General features: G+C 35.2%; 4 protein-coding genes across 4 annotated transcripts; 2 read left to right on the top strand and 2 right to left on the bottom strand.

The window, feature by feature from the left end:
* Window positions 1-126: 126 nt before the first annotated feature.
* LOC145914772 (valine--tRNA ligase-like) lies at window positions 127-13,107 on the bottom strand. Its single transcript, XM_083002612.1, has 27 exons — window positions 12,950-13,107; window positions 12,682-12,877; window positions 12,422-12,565; window positions 12,134-12,333; window positions 11,930-12,062; window positions 11,758-11,854; window positions 11,605-11,696; window positions 11,343-11,461; window positions 11,091-11,160; window positions 10,776-10,873; window positions 10,465-10,666; window positions 9,996-10,199; window positions 9,626-9,769; window positions 9,134-9,309; window positions 8,928-9,062; window positions 8,649-8,763; window positions 8,117-8,293; window positions 7,643-7,748; window positions 7,408-7,532; window positions 6,836-6,983; window positions 6,555-6,682; window positions 6,203-6,358; window positions 5,379-5,585; window positions 5,040-5,151; window positions 4,786-4,961; window positions 4,337-4,486; window positions 127-265 (listed from the first exon to the last, which is right to left on the bottom strand). The coding sequence occupies exons 1-27, from the start codon at window positions 13,078-13,080 to the stop codon at window positions 191-193; spliced, it is 3,816 nt and encodes a 1,271-aa protein (XP_082858738.1). The 5' UTR covers window positions 13,081-13,107; the 3' UTR covers window positions 127-190.
* LOC145914773 (serine protease inhibitor-like) lies at window positions 1,135-4,186 on the top strand. Its single transcript, XM_083002613.1, has 8 exons — window positions 1,135-1,450; window positions 1,651-1,851; window positions 2,122-2,290; window positions 2,376-2,525; window positions 2,708-2,873; window positions 3,058-3,188; window positions 3,430-3,600; window positions 3,879-4,186. The coding sequence occupies exons 1-8, from the start codon at window positions 1,350-1,352 to the stop codon at window positions 4,041-4,043; spliced, it is 1,254 nt and encodes a 417-aa protein (XP_082858739.1). The 5' UTR covers window positions 1,135-1,349; the 3' UTR covers window positions 4,044-4,186.
* A 799-nt stretch (window positions 13,108-13,906) lies between the features above and the next one.
* On the top strand, window positions 13,907-16,361 carry LOC145914506 (elongator complex protein 2-like). The gene has a single exon (XM_083002328.1). The coding sequence runs from the start codon at window positions 13,929-13,931 to the stop codon at window positions 16,359-16,361; it is 2,433 nt and encodes an 810-aa protein (XP_082858454.1). The 5' UTR covers window positions 13,907-13,928.
* Window positions 16,362-16,421: 60 nt separating this feature from the next.
* Window positions 16,422-18,564, bottom strand: LOC145913692 (protein SLC31A2-like). Its single transcript, XM_083001438.1, has 4 exons — window positions 18,408-18,564; window positions 18,259-18,349; window positions 18,014-18,191; window positions 16,422-17,376 (listed from the first exon to the last, which is right to left on the bottom strand). Exons 1-4 carry the CDS (start codon window positions 18,411-18,413, stop codon window positions 17,100-17,102), a joined length of 552 nt encoding a protein of 183 aa, XP_082857564.1. The 5' UTR covers window positions 18,414-18,564; the 3' UTR covers window positions 16,422-17,099.
* Between the last annotated feature and the right edge of the window lie 1,859 nt (window positions 18,565-20,423).

Here is a 20,423-nt window from a genome sequence, read left to right as displayed (position 1 = left end):
TTGATTTTCTTGCAATTAGAGGAATTTTTCTTTATTATTGCAAAACCACAACATGATATTTTTGGAGAAAGCAATATCACAATCCAACAATTTTGCAACACCAACATGTTCACCAATACTACATCATAGGAATTAAACGCACTTTGTGACTTTATTGTGGCAAGTGATCTAACTATAAAAAGCAACAAGCTCAAGCATTTAACATTCTAAGAAATTCATCCTCTGCGTGCTTCATCTTTGCAATTTCTGTTTCCATTTGCTGCACCTGAAACAATGTTATATAGGAGATAATTTGTGGCTAAAGTTTATTTGTTTGTACGATGCCAAAGTTACATATGTCAATGCCTTAACCTGAAGGCAAAACTTTCAAAAACATGAACCTAAACAAATCAAACCCAGTTTTATCATTATGTCTATCAAACAGGTTGTGCATTTATGTTCTGCAAGCAAGTTTAGCAACATTTCTGATATTTCTCTTGCATATCCACGACTGGGAACCTATATTAGTGACATGATTTTTGTCATGTAATGGCTTATGTCATACATATATGGACAATGATTTGTGTGCGATTGCCTAAGAGGTGGGAGACTGTCTAAAAAATGTTGTTTTTTTGTAAAATTAGACGGTGATATCCAGTTTGAGACGTTGACCTAATCTATTTTAAACAAATGTTGTGTTACAAAATAAGTTTTGGCAGAATCTTTTTTAAGTGAATAGACTTATTAAAGTTACATGAAAAGAAGTTTTTTTGTCTGCCAAATCAAAACAGGAAGTAAAATTTCAACTCACATAGACTTGATATAAAAACATGTTAGATTTTTGTAGGGAAAATATTCAAAAGAACAAACATAAAATTTTCTTGATTTTGTAATCAAATAGTGTTGTATGTTTGAAATTTAGAAAGGAAACATAGATAACATTATACTTTACATGTTTATAACCAGAATACACATTTTGCAAAGCACTCTATGAAAAATTGTTTTCGCCAATGGAACAAGCAGCGGCCATCGCTGCACAACACATGAAAACATGAGAAGCTAACCACACATAAAGTAATGCCCCGGGCAAGTAAAGTTGCATGTCAGTCAACATGTTAACATGGAAAGTCAGACTGAAAGTTGGCCAGACCGCTGTGGATTCCAAGAGTTTTGCAAAAGGGTTAGTTTAGCATTATAGGGTTTATGCTTCTGTTTTCTTAAAGAAAGCATGTGTGAAGTGCTTGAGTTGGCTTAAAAAAAAGATAAAAATGTAAACTGACAAATGTATTTAAATAAAATCTGTGACAAATAGCTGCATAAATGTTAGTTTGTCAATTTTCGATAAGTACAGCGAATTTAGCCCTCGGATAATGACCAAACTTTTGGCTTTGTTTTTGTTTGTGGCTGGGTGGTCAATCACCAATGGAAACTTTGCTCTTGTCCATGACAACCTAGCCCACAGGGAATGCAGGTAATTATTCTATTAAAAAATCCTGGACACATTTAGGTAAGCAAGTTTACAAGAAAAAATACTAAAAAGATTAGAAACAATGTTTTTACACTCAAAATTGGAGCTGATGTCATAATCTATCTGATAAAAAACTGTGTAAACTAATAAAAAGCCAATTATGGCAAAATTTTCATTGTATATATTGTATATATATTTTGTAGAATAAACGACCTTGCAGAGATCCAGCGTAAGTTTGCCCTGGAGCTTTATAAAAAAGTGTCACGTAGCGAGGGAGCAGACAAGAATGTGGTCTTGTCACCTGTGGTTATAAACATGGGCCTTTCGATGTTACTAATGGGAGCAGCAAACGAGACTGAGAAAGACATGCTGAGTGCCATGTTCTACAACAACTTCTTTCAAGGGTACCCCTGCTCTAAATAACACATATGATAGTTAGGGTTGGAAATAGTCTTTTTAACCTTGAGTAATAATACAATAACAAACACACCAATAAAGCAACATAAAGCAAATAAATAAGTCTCAACACCATTTTGGAAACTTGGAAATGACTCACTTATACTTTTCTTGTGTGATATTACAAAGCCATAAGCATTTCTACTAAACTGCTTTAACATTCTACAGTTTTTTTTAGTTTCCATTAACTTTGCTATGTAATTTCTGTTTTGTTTCAGAGAGAAAGAAAAAGAAGAAATATCTTGCATTTTTAACAAATACCGAGAAATTTCACCAAACTCCCCAATGACGCTTCACCTTGCCAGTAAACTGTTTGTTAACAGTGATGAAAATATAGATGCAACATTTCGAAAATCCACAGGGTTCTTTGGCTCCAAAATGGAAGAGGTAAGCACAAAACAATAATAGGGAATGTAATAAAAAGTTGGCAGCCACCCAATTTTTTGCCAATTCAACCACAAATTGTTTTCAGGTAGAGTTTCAATCTGATCCAGAAACTGCACGCAACACTATTAATACATGGGTTTACCAAAACACTGGAAATCTGATAAACAACATGTTTCCCAGTGGATCAATTGATTCCCTTACTAAACTTGTTATGGCAACAGCCCTTTACTTCAAGGTAATGTTATTATCAATCCAATCAGTTTCCAAATCATACTTTAGAAAAAAACGTTATCGTGTGCATTATCTCAAGTGAAATCAATGCTTGTGGTTTGTGCAACAATGGTCAGTGAGCCTCAGGCAGCCAAAACAAACAACTAGTATTTAATTGTTCAATGATATATGGTTTTATTATTGTAGGGCACATGGGTAACACCTTTCTCAAAACTGAAAACTGGCATTTTTCAAATTTCTGAGAACGTAACAGTTGAGACCACATACATGAAAGAAGATATCGAAACAAGATATTTGTATGACTATGACGCAGACATGGAACTTCTCGAACTTCCGTACACATCATCTCCAGGTATATGCCGTGTTAAATGGTAACTTTACTTATTATTACACAAAGAAACACTTATCATTTAAATAATATTGTCTTCCACCTAAGGTTACATTGCATGTAAAAGTGTTTCGTCTGCTGTATGGACAATGTTTTAATCAAGATTCTATAGAATATTTGATCAAATCACCAGAATATATACTTTTAGGTGAACTTGAGGTTAGCCTAATTGTCATCCCCAATTATTATTCAATTGGTTTCGAGGAAGTTGAGAGTAGATGGACAACAGCTTCACTTCATAAAACAATTAAAGATCTCTTACGCTCCCAACCAAAACAAGTAACTGCTATACTTTGTTATTTCTTGATTGATATGGGAAAAAAGTTTATGGGAAAAACTGTTTAAATTTTGGACAATATACATAATTGCAATGAAAGACTGAAATGTCAAGAAGAACATACTTCATGAAAAACTAAATGTTGTATTTTTTGCAAGCCCTAAGGTTCGACGTATGACCCCCTACATGATTGTGACCAGCAGTTTCGGAAGCCCTATTTAAATTGCTAATGTTTTCTTGCAGGTATCAGTAAGAATGCCCAAGTTTAGAATTGAAGGTGACTATGATTTGAAGCCACACTTACAGGAAATGGGTTTTGGCAAGCTCTTTCAACAGGGTGGGGCAAATCTTTACGGAATTAATGGACAACATGATTTGTTTGTCAATGATGTCAAGCAAAAGACCCTCTTAAAGGCAAGTGTTTTTATTGTTGGACATTATAGTAGGAAAACACTTTACACCGTAAGTTTGTTGACACATTTTTATCCCAATCTCAATCAAGTTTTTTTTGTTATTGTATTGATAAAAAATTGTTTAATCTTAGGAAAAATTTCCAATAAAAGGATAATTTTCTCAATTATTTCTTGGCAAATATTAAATTTCTGCCTAGTAGAAAAAATAACTTTCCTGATCAAGGAGTATTTTAAAAACGCTTGCACATAATTTTGCCCTGTTAATGTTGCCTAAATTAGGTGGATGAAACTGGTAGTGAAGCTGCAGCTGCATTTGGAGCTAATATTGGTGTGCTGAGCGGTCGACTGAATGTTGTACTGTACAAACCATTTCACTACATTTTGTACGAGAAAACAACTCAGACCTTTTTGTTTATCGGAAGGGTGATGAACCCAAACCCCTAAAATTCGACTCTAAAAGTGTATTTTTTTTTCTGTAATTGTCATGTTTCTAAGTAATTTTGTGTTGCATTTAAATGTTTTTACATACACATTAATTATGTTTTGTCTTTTAAATGTGTGTTAAATAAAGATATAAATCTAAGCAATCTTATTGCGTGACTTTTTTTACAAGAAAATAAAGTCAAACAATTGAAAAAAACTTTAGGGAGTTTCAAATAGTTTTGTAAACCAGCGTAGAAACCACTTTTGTGTGGGATCTCTCTAAACAATTTGATAAAAAAAGATATTAGTTTTACCTTTTCAGCATCTGCAGCCTGGATGTTTGCTGGAACCTTATTTTGGTATTCAGGCTTTGACATTTTTGTCTTCAGGCTTTCCAATTTTTTTGTTTGTTCTGCTTGCTTGGTACGAAGTTTTGCTACTTCTTTATCAAAGTCAACAATTCCCTGCAAAGCAGATTCTATGCAAGATTAGTTTGTAATATTAATTTGCACAACAGCAGCATCAATTGGATACACAACTCTGCTGTAATAGATAGTCATTATATGACTGACATGAAGTAATTGTTTATCACAGTTAAAATCTCAAACTATGAAAACATACCAACCACAAAATAATGCTGTGAAAATATTATAACTGTAACATTTTGGCAGCGACATATATAGGTTAACAATGGACGCAGAAACTATATCAATACAACATCTATATTTGCAAGGAAAGAGGCATTGACTTTGAGATTGCTTACCTTTAACATAAGGTTGATGTCACATTTGTCATTGACAATTGCAACAGCACAGCCCGGTGGTGGCCTTTCCTCTCCACTGATCACTTTCACCATTGATGAATACGAAAGGGTTTGAATAATGGAGGAGTAGTCGGTTGCCCCCTTTACTTTTTTACCATCAGTGCAATGAACATACACTATAAATAAAAACAACATAAGTTGATGTTGCACAGAATGTGTTTACTTCACCAAGTATGGAGTAACAAGCAACTTACAATCAGCTTTGGTCTTAGTGAGGTTGTATTCTCCACGTAATGATCGTGTCACTTTGACAATGTTCATTGCAAAATCCATTTCTGCCTCTACAGCTTCATCAAACCAATTGTGCTGCAAAAGATTTCAAATATCAGTGAAACTAAAAGAACATTTAGCTTTTAACAGATCAAAACGCCAGTTAATCACACTTAAAAAACTTTTCAACGCCATATAACAAAACTGAAATCAGAGAATTTGCAATAAACAATGTGTGATGTACTTTGAAACTGCTGCACACGCATTCTTTACTATTTAATAATAAAGAGCAATTAAGTAGGTTTAGTGTAAATATAATGAACCTCATCGGCATTGGGCCATTTTGACACAGAAACACTGGGTGTTGTGTCATCAGCTCGTCGTGGTAACCGTTGCCACAGTTCCTCACAAATGAATGGCATGAGTGGTTGCGTGATGCGAAGAGCAACATCAAGACAAGTATACAAAACATTGCGTGATATATTGATTGCCTGTTGATCCTCTCCAGCAAACACTGGTTTCAAACACTCCTGCAATGTTATAGAGATACAGTGAGATAAAAAATGACTTGTGAGGCATAGCCTTAATTTTTACAAAATAGAATAAACTTTATATGTGCAAAAAAATCCACAATATTGGAGAGCTGCAGACAAGGTGTGTGTGCATTATATTGCATTGGTGTTTTTGCCTTTAGCACTATCGGTTACCAAGCAGATCCGTTTGGCCATAGTGCGCTCTACAGTGGTTCGTCACTGTTGTTTGGTACCAGTCTAGGTATCCAACGGATCGACTTTGACTATAAGGTACCACAAAGTCGAAATTAGTGTGCCCGCTAGTGTAAAAGCTAGCACAGTGCCACTGTCAACAGCTGCACTGATGAGACCTTACAGGTCGAAACAGTGCGTGTACACACCCCGTCTGCAGCTCTCCAGAATATTTTTTATTGGTGTTTTAGTATCTTATTTCATACACTAAATAAAATACTGTTTTGAAATATGTTCTCAAAAGAAGTCAATTCAAACATTGGTATGCCATATTAGGGAAAAAACTCAAAATGTTTGTTGATAATTTGCATTTGGGTAGACTTAACCAAGGAACAGTTTGCAATTAAGATAAAGTACTAAACAATTTATTTACTAAATCTTACCAGATAAACATCACACAGTTCATAAAGCCAAAAGTTAAAAATAGCTGTTGTGTATACAGGAAACTCGTATGTTTCCAATCCCTGACTGGAAAGTTGAATGGTTTTCGCTAATTTGCTTAAAATCCATCGATCGGCAAGGCCTTCACTGCCTGAGATCTGCAATTTGATAAGGAGTTTCATTTTTTGGTGCTTGTGGTGTTTTTTCTTAACAGACTTGTTTGTATTTTTTTACACAAATGACAAATATAATCAATTTCAATGATTGTTTTGGTATAATATATATTTCGATCGATAAACAAACATGCAAAAAAATATAAACATGAAAACAAAAGAAAGAAATTGAATTCCTTACTGCTGGTGTTGTATTGGGTGAGAAATTATCACCCAACCCTCTCATAGCAAACTTAAATGCATTCCACAATTTGTTGCAGAAGTGTCGGTAGCCAAGGATCCTGTTCACATCTAAATTGATATCCTTCCCTACAAACCAAAAATACAGCTTACTATAGGTCAACATTCTCCATTGGTACTGCTTTCAAACAGTTTGTGAACTTAACCAAACATGTTATCTTCCAATAATGAGCTTGTTTTAAAGTCGCTAAATAAGCAGCTTTGGTACAATTAGTGTCACACCTTGACAGGTGTAGGCACAGAGGGCAAATCTCAGGGCGTCACTTCCACATTCAGGAATTCCATTTGGATAATCTTGTTTCTGTCCTGCTTTAGCTCTTTCTACTTCTTTTTCATCAAGGTTGCCAGTCAGCAAAGTTTTGTGAAGTTCCTACAATTCAGAATAACAAAATACTGTTTTCTAGAGTTGTTTTGCTTTTAACAATACTTCAAATAGAAGTATAAGTTATTTAATAGTTTGTTCTTCTGGCACAATAAAAACCAAACTTTATTAACCAACGTTTCGCCTGTTATCCAACAAAGATACTTCAGGGTAATACCATCACCAGACTATTAAACTACAATATGCCTGGCAGCAACTGAAACATTATAGAAGTATAAGTGTTTGGAGAATTTGGTTGGTATACTATGTATGTTGTGATATGAACAACCAAAAAAAATATTTGTTCCATTCCACAATTACTCATGAGCTAATTGTAACCTTATGCTGGTAAAAACTTATTTTTTTCAAAAAATGCAAATGGAGAAAGACATTAGCGAAAAACATGAAATATTTCTGTGGAATAAATATTTACCTCTAGACTGATACCAGCCACCACATCAAGAGGATCAATGACATTTCCAAGAGATTTGCTCATTTTTCTACCATGAGCATCACGTACCATAGCATGAAAATAAACCTCCTTGAATGGAAGTTTACCTGCAACATAAAATAATTGGGCCAACCTTTCAAAAAAATTGCCATCAGTCTGTACCACACCAATATATTTAGTATTACATTTAATTGCACTTTACTATTGTTAGATCTACCTGTCAGGCCAAGTGCAAACATCACCATTCTGGCCACCCAGAAGAAAATAATATCATGGCCAGTTTCAAGAAGAGTTCCAGGGAAAAATTTCTTCAAATCTTCCGTCTGCAAGTAAAAAGAAAAATTAATTGGTTAAAAAAAAACTGAAGCCCCTAAGCAGTGTAATGTACTCTTCAGCACATGTGTAACAAAATCATTACATTCACAGACTGGTGAATATCTGTCCTCAGTAGGTACAGCACAGAATGCCAGGGTAATGGTTTTGTCATGATTTTGATACAGGTTTTGATCGTACTAAAGCACATATGTATGACATTTGGATTTGATCCAGTTATATTCAGAATTTTTCAGAAAAGATGTTGACACATATGGGTATCATAGAAATAGTTGTTAACCTCCATTTTGTGTTTTTACAAGCAATAAAATTCTTTTTATACGCAGGACATAAAAAAATCATATGTAGAATGATATACCTCATTTGGCCAACCAAATATGGAGAAGGGAAGAAGACCAGAAGAGAACCAAGTATCCAGAACATCCTCATCCTGACGCAGTGAAATCTTAGTTGGGCAAACATTGAACCGTTCAGCTGCTTTTGCACGAACTTCCTCCTCATTGTGACCAGATATCCAGTATTTTCCATCGACTTCCTTCAAGTAAATGAAATATTTTTGAGTTATGGTCACACCTTCACTTGCTAATTTAAAGTAGATGGTGTGACCATGACTCAAAACATATATTTAAAGTGTTCCAACTATTTTACACGTAAGTATCACATATCACTTCACAAGTACTTAATGAGTTGCTACTAAAATACAATGTTGTGCTAATTTGCACTTAGAAAAAACGGCAATAAAAGTGGCATCAAAGCATATTCACCATTTAAGGTATGTAAGTGAAATATTACCAAAACATACCTTGCTACAAAAACCCTTATTCAATTAAATGCAAAAGAAAATCAAAAACTCAAACCCGAGCCAAAAATCTACACATTACAAAACTAACCTCTCCAGGTTGTACACTTGGGTCATCCACTGTGACAAAGTAAGCAGGTATTCTGTGTCCCCACCACAACTGACGTGAAATGCACCAATCTCGGATGTTCTCCAACCAATGGTACCTTTATTACACAGAAATATTGGAAACCAAATCTGATTGTCATCTTAAAACCAGCCTCAAAAGTAAGCGCAAAAAACATTACATAAACATGTTTTGTACATACTGTATTAAAATTAGTCTGTTTCATGTTACAACATACATTTTAAGTTTTTTAAAGTTTCATACCATGTTTTGCAATGCATGTCAGGAATTATTTTCAATTCCCCATTCCGCACTGCCTCAACACTCTGTCTAGCAACGTCTTTGCAATCCATAAACCACTGTAGTTTGATGAGTGGTTCAACAATATCCTTTGATCGACTAAAAATGCAAAGCAAAGGAGAGATTTTTCCAAATACCTTTGAAAAGGGCATTTTTGGGAATTCAACTACCTGCAAATGGGAACAACCATAGGATTTTCTTTTGTTTCCTTGTAAAGCCCTTTATCTTGCAAGGCTTTAAGAACTGCTTTCCTGGCATCAAATCTCTTCATTCCATCAAATTCAGTGTTTGTGTTTATTACAAAGCCGTCATCAGTAAAGATATTGATGAAGGACAAACTATGACGCTGTTAAAAGTGAAGATAAAACAATGTCAAACATTTTAAATACAACGCATATACTTATCAAACAATTTTGAAATGCAGCCTTTATGTTTATTTGCCCCAAAACATGTCAAGCAGTATAAAAAACTAACACATCAAGTGTATGATTTGTGCCTTAACATGTTTCTATTTATAACAACCACTTGCAAAATTAAAACAGAGAGAGTGTTTTGGTTTGCTGTTCAAAAAGCCTGTGCATTCAAGGCAAAGTCCACATTTATGGAAATGTGCACTTCAAGATTACAATCAGTTTCCAAGGTAAAAAACACAATAAAAGTACCTTGCCACATTCATAATCATTAGGATCATGGGAAGGAGTGATTTTGACTGCCCCTGTTCCAAAATCCCGTTCCACCATCTCATCGCAAACAATGGGTAGTTGACGATCACAAAATGGATGCTGGACTTTCTTTCCATGTAGATGCTGATAAACAATTTACAAAATAAACATTCACAGCAAAACTATCAGCAGCTGCATTTCCTGCAGCGATTATTATACACCCCAAAGTATTGTTTTCCAGGAAATGTTTAATACTAAAGAATGTATCAAGTTGTTTTGTTAAAAATAAAATGTAATAAAATAAATAGCTTACTGGTTTGGAAAAACATATTCCACGTCACAGTTCACATAAGAAAAATAACCTAACTACCTTATATCTGTCATCTTCAGGATGTACAGCGACACCTGAATCACCGAGCATCGTTTCAATACGAGTGGTTGCTACTATCAGTTCCTCTCCTGGGTTGCCATCCACAACTGGGTAGGCAAATGAAACAAGAACACCAAATTCTACTTTTTCAGCATACCCAGGAACTGACAACATGGTTCGGCCAGACAACTCCTGTTTGTTCACCTAAAGTTTACATAAAAATGTATTTATTTTTTTTTTGTTTCAGAGAATAATCTTGTTTTTAAACAGAAATAATTTTTTTGTTATGAAATACAAATTGTTTATACAGTGACAAATATTAACCAAAAAATAATTCTTAACTATTAACCAAGTAAAATTTGCCTGTCATGAAAATTCCTACTAACATAAAAATTCAATCAATATGTAATTTGTATAACTTTCACCTAAAAAGTAGGCATGTTGCAACTATTTGGCAAAGGAAATGTACCTCGATATCAGATATTGCAGACTTAAGTGTGCAAGACCAATTCACCAGACGGTTGCTTCTGAAAATGATTCCCCGGTCGTGCAAACGTATAAAGGTTTCTTTGACTGCATTACTCAATCGATCATTCATCGTGAAAAATTCTCGGCTCCAATCCAAGGACGATCCAAGCCTACGGAGCTGGTCATTGATTCTGTTTCCTTTCCTGAAACCATTGAACTTGCAACAAATTTACTAGATACAAACCATAGATATTTATGGTATCATCTTTTTTATATTGTATCGATCAAAACTCTTGTATTTTAGTAACTTACTCTCTTTTCCATTTCCAAACTTCTTCAACAAATGCTTCTCTCCCAATATCATGCCTTGATAACTTCTTCTCACGCCATAATTTCTTTTCCACAACAACCTGTAAGCAAACAATTCTTTTTTGTTATTTTTGTGTCTAGGCAACTGGTATAAGATGTCTTTTTATAACAAGTTAACATTAGTATAAAGTAGAAGTCTACAACCATGCCAGAATACAAGTATTTGTCCTTAAAAATATTTCCTCTTTCCCTTTTTTACACATTACCAAGTATGTGGAAATATAAGATTAGGTGATGCAGCTGAACATTTCCCCCTACCTGAGTAGCGATACCAGCATGATCTGTGCCTGGATTCCACAACACTGTTTTCCCCATCATTCTGTGCCACCTGACCAAATATTAACATGGATTTTTTGCATTTCAAGAGTTGAATTTATTTGCAAAACTATTTGTGAAAAACCAAATGCCAAATAGTGCCTTATCCTGTGAAAACTCAGTTTTTCAGTGTCTTGCCTCATTTAATTCCTTTTTTAAAACGTCACAAATATTTTAAAAGTGTGTAAATTTTACCTTGACAAGACATCTTCAACAGTGTTCGTTAAAGCATGGCCAAGATGAAGGCTCCCAGTGACATTAGGTGGAGGTAAACATATCATAAAAATAGGGTTGTCATCATATGGTGTTTCACGCTAAAAATAAATTTGTGTCAAAGTAAAAAAAACCTTAAACATACATGATAGGACTGATAATACAAGGCATGATGTAAGAGTGATGCAATGAGATGAAATAATGACAATAAAGAAAAAATTTAAAATATACAGACAAAACTTACACCATATTCTGGTTTAAAAAAACCTTCCTTTTCCCACCAAGTATACCAGGCAGCCTCAACGTATTGTGGACTGTAGCTATCAGGTAAAGGGTCTGTGAAAGCAAATGGAAAGTTAAACTTTACATGTTGGCTTATGTTAAAACAATGAAATACCACTGATGTCTTTCTTCTCTCCTGGTGGGGTGTCTTTTTCATATTTAACTATGGTAACCTTTTTCTCTGCTTTGTCACTTGTTTTGCTCTTTTTAGGCTGTAATATTGCAACACAATGTGTATATTAATTTATAGTACACAAAAATATTCCTTTATCCGTTTTTAAACTAACCTCGGGAGCATTTTTCTTCTCTTGCATTTTTTTGTTAAATTTTTCCATCTTTTCTTTTTTCTTGGCTTCTTTCTTGAGTTGAGCAGCTGACTTGGGCTTAGCAGTAGCTGAAGCATTGTTGCTATTGTTTGGTCTTGACAAGAAAAGCTTGTGTTTTATTTCTCTAAGCACCACAAAATTTTAGCGAAGCAAAATAAAACTTACTGAACTTGGCTGAGTTTCTGTTTCAGTTCTTCAACAATTTCCTTGTTGTATTTTGGAGTTTCTTTGCACAGGGGGACTTCCTCTGCCCCATCCCCACATGCAGGGTTTCCCACTTCTTTGCGGAATTCGTCTTGATTCACAACAGTTCGAAACCACCTTGTCACATTCATAAACCGACATCGCTTTTCCGGATCAATCAGCTGGAATCACAGATTGCCAAAATATTATTTGTGGAGAATAAGTTACAAAAAATGCTCATTTTTATAATGCTAATTGGTATCAGCTTACCAGTTGATATGCAAGAAACAATGCAGCAGCACATGATACATCTGCTTGGGTGATTCGATTAGCTGCCAGAAACATGTGGTGTAAAAGATGATCATCCAATATTTTAAGGTAAACATCCAGTTGAGATATTGCCTTTTCCACTTCCTGCTCAATAGAAAAGATAGAATGGAAAAACAGCTTATACAGACAATAAAGTTAAAATGTTTTGAGTGATTTGAACATTTCACAAGAACAACAAAATCAAAGAAAGAATATCTTACCTGTTTGTTGTAATTTCTTAGACCAAGAAAAGGAAACCCCCAAATACAGACTAGAGGGTTGAGCTCCCTGTCAGCAAACTCATTCCATTGATAGATTTGGGCTCGTTCTTCTTCTGTTGTTCCCCAAAACAAGTTATTGCTAAGCTTCTTTGCAATTGCATTGGTGTCTGTGAGTACAACACCATTTTCTTCCAATCTAAAATAGAAACCACAATTTGTTATTTTTTCAGAAAGAGCAGAGACAACAAACAATTAACTTTCAAAATACCTAGGGATTCTGCAACCTTTGCTGAAAGTTTCTGTGCATGAGGCGACTTCTCTTTTACTAAAATTGGCAGCAACACAAACTTTCAGGCAAAAGTAATTTGTTTTATGCTCTGGTAATATCAGTTTTGACATTCTGTCATCAGCAGAAGTACGTATAGACCCCTTCAACAAGAGTGTTTAATGTTAACGTCGGACCAAATATAAAAGAGATACGCCCTCATAACGACGACCGAATTTAAATTCATCAATACCAGCTGATGCAAGGCGAGGAAACGGTGACTTATTTGTGTTTACAATCTACCCAAGCCAAATAATATTACATTTTAATAACTGCATGATGCAACATCCGATCCAGTTTCAATTTCATGACATGTTAAATACCATGTATACCATACACTGGCTTCGCGGTCAATTTGGGGCCTAAGTCAGGCAGATTTTGAAATTTTATAGCGAAAGACTGAACAGTTGTAAAACGTTGCGGCACTGGTGAACATGTAAATTAGTTTGCTACCGATGTGAAAATAAAATAATTTCCACGTTTTAAGAGGAGTCAACCAGGTGATTTCCCCTTTCTGTACCAACCTTGTAAGTGTGGAGTGTAGAGTAACGTGTGTAAATGCAGGCCATCACCCATTATCAAAGTCAGCAACCTCACCAAAATGTTATCACTGGTATAATTTTAAACCTTTATGGTATAAGTTTTCATTGTATTTGTTAAATTGATCAATGAACACTAAATTTTCCGTTGTAACGAGTTACACCGTTGACTTGTGCTTGCCCTCGTTTTTGTGATTACCTTTAAAAACGGGTAATTTTGTTTGGTAAAGCAGGGCATGGCTATAAAATGGATATTTTTAGTAGTTTAATTAACATAAATAAGCTGATGCTCTATTGAAAAATTAGTATATAGTCTCTGTACTTATAGTACGTGATAAAATTTTATTACCTTTCTAGATTTCTAAATACGCACATAGCAAAACATGGAAACTTCAAAAGTAACATTGGAACATATTTTTGCCAGTGCAAATCGTACTCATAATTCGCTTGACATTGGGCCAAATGGGAGAATTTCTTTCGGCTGTTCCACATCTGTTGTATTGTATGAACCTATTATTTGCAAACAAAGACAGAGAATTCAAACTTTAAACCGACACAATGCAAAAGTTATCTCGATAAAGTGGGCAAAAAAGCAAAATCAGATAAATAAAACTCTTAAAAAGACAGATGTTTTGCTTTCTGGGTCAAATGATGGAACAGTTATTTGTTGGAAAAGTGACGGCAATGACAGTTTAACTTTCACTAAAGAGCTTAAAGCTCATAAAGCAGGTGTCATGTGCCTTGACGGACTTATGTTACAAGTTGGAAACAATGATGTTGTTATAGTTGTTTCAGCTGGTGCCGATTCAAATTTGAAACTATGGAGAAGTTGCAACAGTTTTAATGACCTTGAGTGTTTTCAAACATTTGAGTTCGGCTTTGGCTTTGTTCTTGGACTCGGCATTCATGTATTGCCGTTAAGTGATGTCCCAATAATAGCATGTGCATGTGATGACTTCTTAGTAAAGTTGTACACATTTCAAGGAAGCTCTGCAAGTACACAGTGTGAAAATATTTTAAATCTTAAAGGACATGAGGATTGGGTAAGAGGGGTTAATTTTACCACAATTGGCAACGAAATCCTTTTGGCAAGCTGCTCTCAAGATTCATATATTAGAATCTGGAAAATTTACAAGACAGATTCAAACAAAACCGAAGAAAAGAATGAATCCTTTGATTTGAGACTAAAGCAGCACAATTTTTCCTCAGTTGCTAGTGATGGTATTATTACAAAATACACCGTCATGATTGATGCAGTGCTTTCAGGCCATGAAAACTGGGTTAACACTGTGCAGTGGAGCTCGTTGAATGGCAATTTGGGCACCTTGTCTCTTGTTTCAGCATCAATGGACAAAACTGTTGTCATCTGGGAATATAATGATGAACAAAAAGTTTGGCTGGACGAAGTACGTATGGGAGAAGTTGGCGGAAATACTTTAGGGTTTTATGGAGCGTTTTTTAACCATGATGCAACTTACATTATTTCACATACCTTTAATGGTGCATTACATGCATGGAAAAGGCAGTTAAAACAAGAATGGAAACCTGCCATTACAGTCAGTGGTCATGCATCCACAGTGAATGGTATTGGTTGGGAGCCCGTATATGGAAGGTATTTGTTAAGCACAAGTGAGGATCAAACAACACGTCTGTTTTCAGAATGGCAATCATCAGAAGGGATGAAGACCTGGCATGAGATTGCCAGACCACAAATTCATGGTTATGACCTCAACTGTATACATGCTATCAGCAGTGTTAGATTTGTATCTGGAGCTGATGAAAAAGTGTTGCGTGTGTTTGATGCACCACAAAACCTTCTTACTAATTTCAGTAAATTGACATTGCACAACATTACAGATAACATCTCTGAAGCCCCAATGGGTGCTTCTGTTCCTGCATTGGGTCTTTCAAACAAAAGTGTGTACTCCAATGACAGCGTAAAAGATGCGAAAGTGGAAGACAAGCGTAGCAGTGATCAATATGTAGAAAACCTGTTTACTCCTGTTGAACTGAGGCAACCACCTCCTGAAACACATTTGGCTCAAAACAGTCTTTGGCCTGAATGCAGAAAGCTTTATGGTCATGTGTATGAGTTGTTCTGTGTCACAAGTAACCATGCTGGCACTTTAATTGCCTCTGCTGCAAAATCTTCACAACCCAAGTATTCTGAGATTATACTCTGGGGTATAGATACATGGGAGCAGGTGGCATCTTTGCCAGGACATGTGTTAACTGTAACGCAGATGGAGTTCTCACCTAATGACAAATATTTGCTTTCTGTTTCAAGAGATCGCACATGGATTTTGCACAGCATTGAAATTACCCCAGATGGACTCAGAACAAAGATTGCAGCAGTCAGTGAAAAGAAACAAGGCCACGCTCGAATTATTTGGTCCTGTTCATGGTCATTTGATAATATCTACTTTGCAACAGCCTCTAGAGATAAAAAAGTTATGGTATGGGAATTAGTGGAAGAAAACAAGTCTGCTTGTGAGGTTAAAGTTCGAAGGCAATCAGTAAACAACTGCCAAGAACCTGTTACAGCCGTTGCATTCACACCCAAATTTTCCACCTTGAAAGACTACACATTAGCTGTTGGACTTGAGAGCGGAAAAATAAAAATTGTCTCATTTTCAGGGGAAAGTAACAATGCATTTGTTGATTTGTTTACATTTGATGCTAACATGTCGCACTGTCTTGCTGTAAAACAACTTAAATGGCGACCACGAAAAGACACAAACAACCCAAATGATCTTTTTTTGGCATCTTGTGGTCAGGACCACCAAGTTAAAATATTTAAATTTTCCCTCCGTTGATTGCTCCCCAATACCTTTGACAAAACTGAATAAAGTCACATATAGTACAAAATTGCATGATAGTTTGTTTATTGGTGAAAAATTTAACCAAAGATATAGTTTTTGTATACATGGTGGATGGCAGAGGATGACAGGCCAAAGAGACATCAACAGTATTACATGACAAGCATTATCACTAAATAACAATCTGAATAAGGGCACCTTTAAGAAACTTTTTGTTCATTTGAAAAGAACTAGTGTATATTTAAAACAATGTTTCAGTGGATCCAATCTAATGTACTTCAAAAATTAAAACCACAAATGATGAGAAAATATCATTGTAGTTGGAACCAATAAACTTCACACAAAACAATTTTACATTATAATAAATACCACACTATGATAAATAAATAAAACATCACAAGTTGATAATATAAGAACAAAATTTTTTTCAAGAATAAATGACTGCTTGGTAAAATCTCTGAGGGCAGGAATAGGATAATTTGATAATGCAAGCAAACAATATTTGGTTTTACCATTTGCAAGTGTCCATCATTGTAAAAATTTATTTCATGGATGGAGTGCAAACTAAACGCAGAACAGCACTGCATTATAACAGTAAATATCACAGTGCAAAATAAAAATGAAAGTATGATATATCCAAACGCATGGCATCTAACAAGCCAACAAACATATGAAGCATGTGTTGCAATTTTTAGGTAATGGCTTTTTGATATGCCTGCCCAATAATTCTTGAAACTAAGTTTGTGCAGAAGATGGCCCCGGTATTAAAGATTGTATTGATGGGTCAGGGGATACTGCTGTTGTGCTTCTGGTAAAGGAATCCTCTTCATTAGTGGTTTCTGTGGGAACCAGATCTTCCAGCTTATGACAAAAGATATAATATCCAAAGGTTGCACCCAAAATGATAGCCATCGCAATATAGCCGTTAAATGTCATTATTGCAAGCATCAATCCATAGCTCAGTATTACTTTGAAAATATGAACAAGTGTTTGAAGATAGTGGTTTTTCTTTCTGAAATGTACAAGCACATAATAAATCAAATAGTTACATTGTAATGTGAAAAATATTGGAACAACACAATATTCAGATAGGCCACAGGGGTGCGGGGATTTTGAATCATTGGAATTGATTATATAAATATACATATATATTAAATTCCATCAATATCCAATCTTATAGTTCAGATTGGTGATAGTAACATATCAATTTGAAACTGAATGGCAGTAAAAGAACATTGTGGCCTTGATAGATAAACCGTATCGGCCTTTAATGGAAGTCCCAGGACCTGATAAAATAGTCTAGTTCCTTTACAAACACCAGGCCAATGCATAAATTGGAAAGAGAGTGTATACGCTAAAAAAATGTCACAGTGAATGGCAAGATGGACCGCGATGGGAACAAGTAAAAAAGGTTAGGAATCAGGGGGATAGATGGTGAAGATACATGTACATAACCATCAAGATTGGTAAGTTTACTTCTTTCCCTAAATGTTTCCAGGCAAAGTAGTAAAGTAATCACCAAACCCAAGAAACAGTTTTGACAATCACCAAATCATATTTCAACTAAACTGGACGAAAGTAAACAACATAATAATAAATTTGGGTACAAAATATACCAATTTTTTGTATGGACCCAAACAAGTACTCACCTTTGACATTTCACAAACTCTACACTGTCTGGAACTTCAATCTGATCAACAGGCAGATCATCTCCTCCACTCTGTTCTTCAGTTGCAACAACTTTTAAGGGCAGAGCAAAATGTTTTTTGTGAATTAAAAGGGTGATCACCCTGATCGCTTCATACAGGATAGCAACACAGAAGATAGCTAAAAATGAGCAATAAAAGCAAGTTGAGCAACATGGAACCATTTACTATGTCATTTGTTTATATACCAATGGAAGTAAAAACTAATGCGGTTGTTGAAGAAACCTCCCAACTGTAAAACAAAAACTGGAAAGGAAGATTCCACCAGGAAAAATATTCCTAGAAAAAAGAATAACAAAATGAAAGCAAACAAGATTGACACACCACCATAACATACCTCCATCACACTAATCTTCAACAAATAAACTTACAGCATCAATGCACAGCACTAAATCATATTAGAATCTATGGTTGTTCATCCCTAGGCCTGTAAAAAATTAAAATTTACATTATAAAATGGTAACTTTCAAAGATATCTTCTGTGGCTGGAAGACAAAGCTTATTTCCCCTAAACTAAACAATGGGCCTATCCTTTTTCATGCTGTATTAAAAACCAAGTTGTCAGACTGCGAGTGGTTGGATAAAAATGATTTGCATCCTGTCTTGCAGTTAATAAATTAGAATTTGAAGTTATGTCATCTGCACTTTCCGGTAAATCTAATTTCCTCTCCTGTCTATCAGTCTTTTGACAGGAGTAACGTTTATCAAGGAAGATGGTTTCGGAACTGAGTCAAACCAGCTCCTCACATGACAAGGCTGAAAATAATTACAAAAGCTTTTCTCCTTTGTCTATATTCATTTTTCCTTTTTGCTGGTCTCCGTAATAACGCGTCTACCACAACCACAATAAAATTTGACTATATTGTTGTGGGTCATCGTACTCGTAGAATCCAATTTTACCAATATTTCTTCACACATATATGCGAAATCTGCCTGCAAACACCTTTGTAAAAGGGTAACAAACACACTGCGCAGAGAGCTACGTACATGTATTTACATCATCCTTTTCCGGTCCACAAAACTTTGAACACGACCCAGTCCTTTTATACCCAATTTTCTTCACAGTTTATGAAGAATTACCAATAAAAATTCAAAGGTAAAAAAATTCGAACGTCATTAATTTACGTATTGTTCGTAGAAACGCGAAATAATTCTGTAATGTCCTAATAGTTATGGCCGATTTATGGCAATATATAAAAATATTTGTCCTCAAAATTGATGGAATTTTCATTTTTACGTGCCATTCTATGCAACTTGTGCAAAATTCATCGAAATCCATTGAAAAAACGGCAAAGTTATGTGCGTTTGATATGGTGGGCGGCAACATTGTTGCGTCATAATTTGTTACCATGACGTCATCATAACCTTCAAAATTTTATATATGTGGCGTATTTGCTTAATTGGCGGCGTTGTACAAATGTACAAATATGTTCATTTTCAACCAAACATGTTTATGCTTAACGATATTTAGTCGAAAGAATAAAGAGATACATGCAGTTTCTTCAAATATTAAGATTCCAGCCGCCCGTTTTTAAATCATAGTATACTATTATGACATTTTATCTCGTAGTACTTGCTAGTGCGGATAATCATGCTCAATTCTATAGAATAGATGAATAAGAATGCGTGTATAACCTTAAAATAAAAGAATCATTTGATACATAACTGCGTGGTATTGGAATTACGTAACACTATATTTACCAGAAGCTACACGTGAAATTGCGTACTTGAAAGAACCACATGTGGCACCGAAACCGTGGGTTACCGACTTCCGTCCAAGATGTAGGCTATCCAATAATGGAGGTCCTATGCAAACGTGTAAATCAGGGACTTAATAGAAAGAAAGGCTGGCAGTTGTGACCCTACCCAGCATAAATATATCAGCCTTTGTTGCAAGTCACAGATCTGAGCACAAGAAATGCCGAACAGCCCGGAAAAGGCTTCCACGTTATATATTGACTTTTAATCGCTGACATAGGTTCAAACCACCAGAAACAAACCCAGGAAAGACACAATGCGGCCAAGCAACTGCTGAAAAACCGATACGAAATTCATATAGGAGTAGGCACTAGAGCAAACAATCTGCACCAAACTGCACTGGTTGGTCAAAATAGTGACCCCGTCTACAGCTCACTTCGACAATTATCATTTCATTTTGAGATTTGACACCGGAAACAGAAACATAATAAAAAAATTATCTTCGACAGCTTGATAAACATATGTAATATTTCAGTCTTTAAAACAAGAATTCCTGCCTGGTTTAAATTATTAGATCGATTAATGATTTCCCACTCCGCACGATGTCGTCTGGAGCTGTAAATATTTTTTTCAGCGTTGTTCAGGCGCCCAACGT

This window comes from Ascidia mentula, chromosome 9 (genome assembly GCF_947561715.1).
Source record: "Ascidia mentula chromosome 9, kaAscMent1.1, whole genome shotgun sequence".
Taxonomy (NCBI): domain Eukaryota; kingdom Metazoa; phylum Chordata; class Ascidiacea; order Phlebobranchia; family Ascidiidae; genus Ascidia; species Ascidia mentula.
Note: the sequence above shows the minus strand (reverse complement) of the source record. Positions and strands in the feature narration are given on the sequence as shown.

What these genes read in the sequence shown, in the direction of transcription:
- LOC145914773 (XM_083002613.1), top strand. Translation starts at nt 1,350, where the DNA reads ATGACCAAACTTTTGGCTTTGTTTTTGTTTGTGGCTGGGTGGTCAATC. An exon ending in TCCGTACACATCATCTCCAG is followed by an intron (nt 2,874 to 3,057) that starts GTATATGCCGTG and finishes ATATACTTTTAG; the next exon opens with GTGAACTTGAGGTTAGCCTA. An exon ending in TACGCTCCCAACCAAAACAA is followed by an intron (nt 3,189 to 3,429) that starts GTAACTGCTATA and finishes GTTTTCTTGCAG; the next exon opens with GTATCAGTAAGAATGCCCAA.
- LOC145914772 (XM_083002612.1), bottom strand. Translation starts at nt 13,080, where the DNA reads ATGTCAAAACTGATATTACCAGAGCATAAAACAAATTACTTTTGCCTG. An exon ending in TAAGAAATTACAACAAACAG is followed by an intron (nt 12,566 to 12,681) that starts GTAAGATATTCT and finishes TCTATTGAGCAG; the next exon opens with GAAGTGGAAAAGGCAATATC. An exon ending in AGAAGAAAAATGCTCCCGAG is followed by an intron (nt 11,855 to 11,929) that starts GTTAGTTTAAAA and finishes GCAATATTACAG; the next exon opens with CCTAAAAAGAGCAAAACAAG.
- LOC145914506 (XM_083002328.1), top strand. Translation starts at nt 13,929, where the DNA reads ATGGAAACTTCAAAAGTAACATTGGAACATATTTTTGCCAGTGCAAAT.
- LOC145913692 (XM_083001438.1), bottom strand. An exon ending in ATTAGTTTTTACTTCCATTG is followed by an intron (nt 18,192 to 18,258) that starts GTATATAAACAA and finishes GCTCATTTTTAG; the next exon opens with CTATCTTCTGTGTTGCTATC. An exon ending in GAGTTTGTGAAATGTCAAAG is followed by an intron (nt 17,377 to 18,013) that starts GTGAGTACTTGT and finishes TGTACATTTCAG; the next exon opens with AAAGAAAAACCACTATCTTC.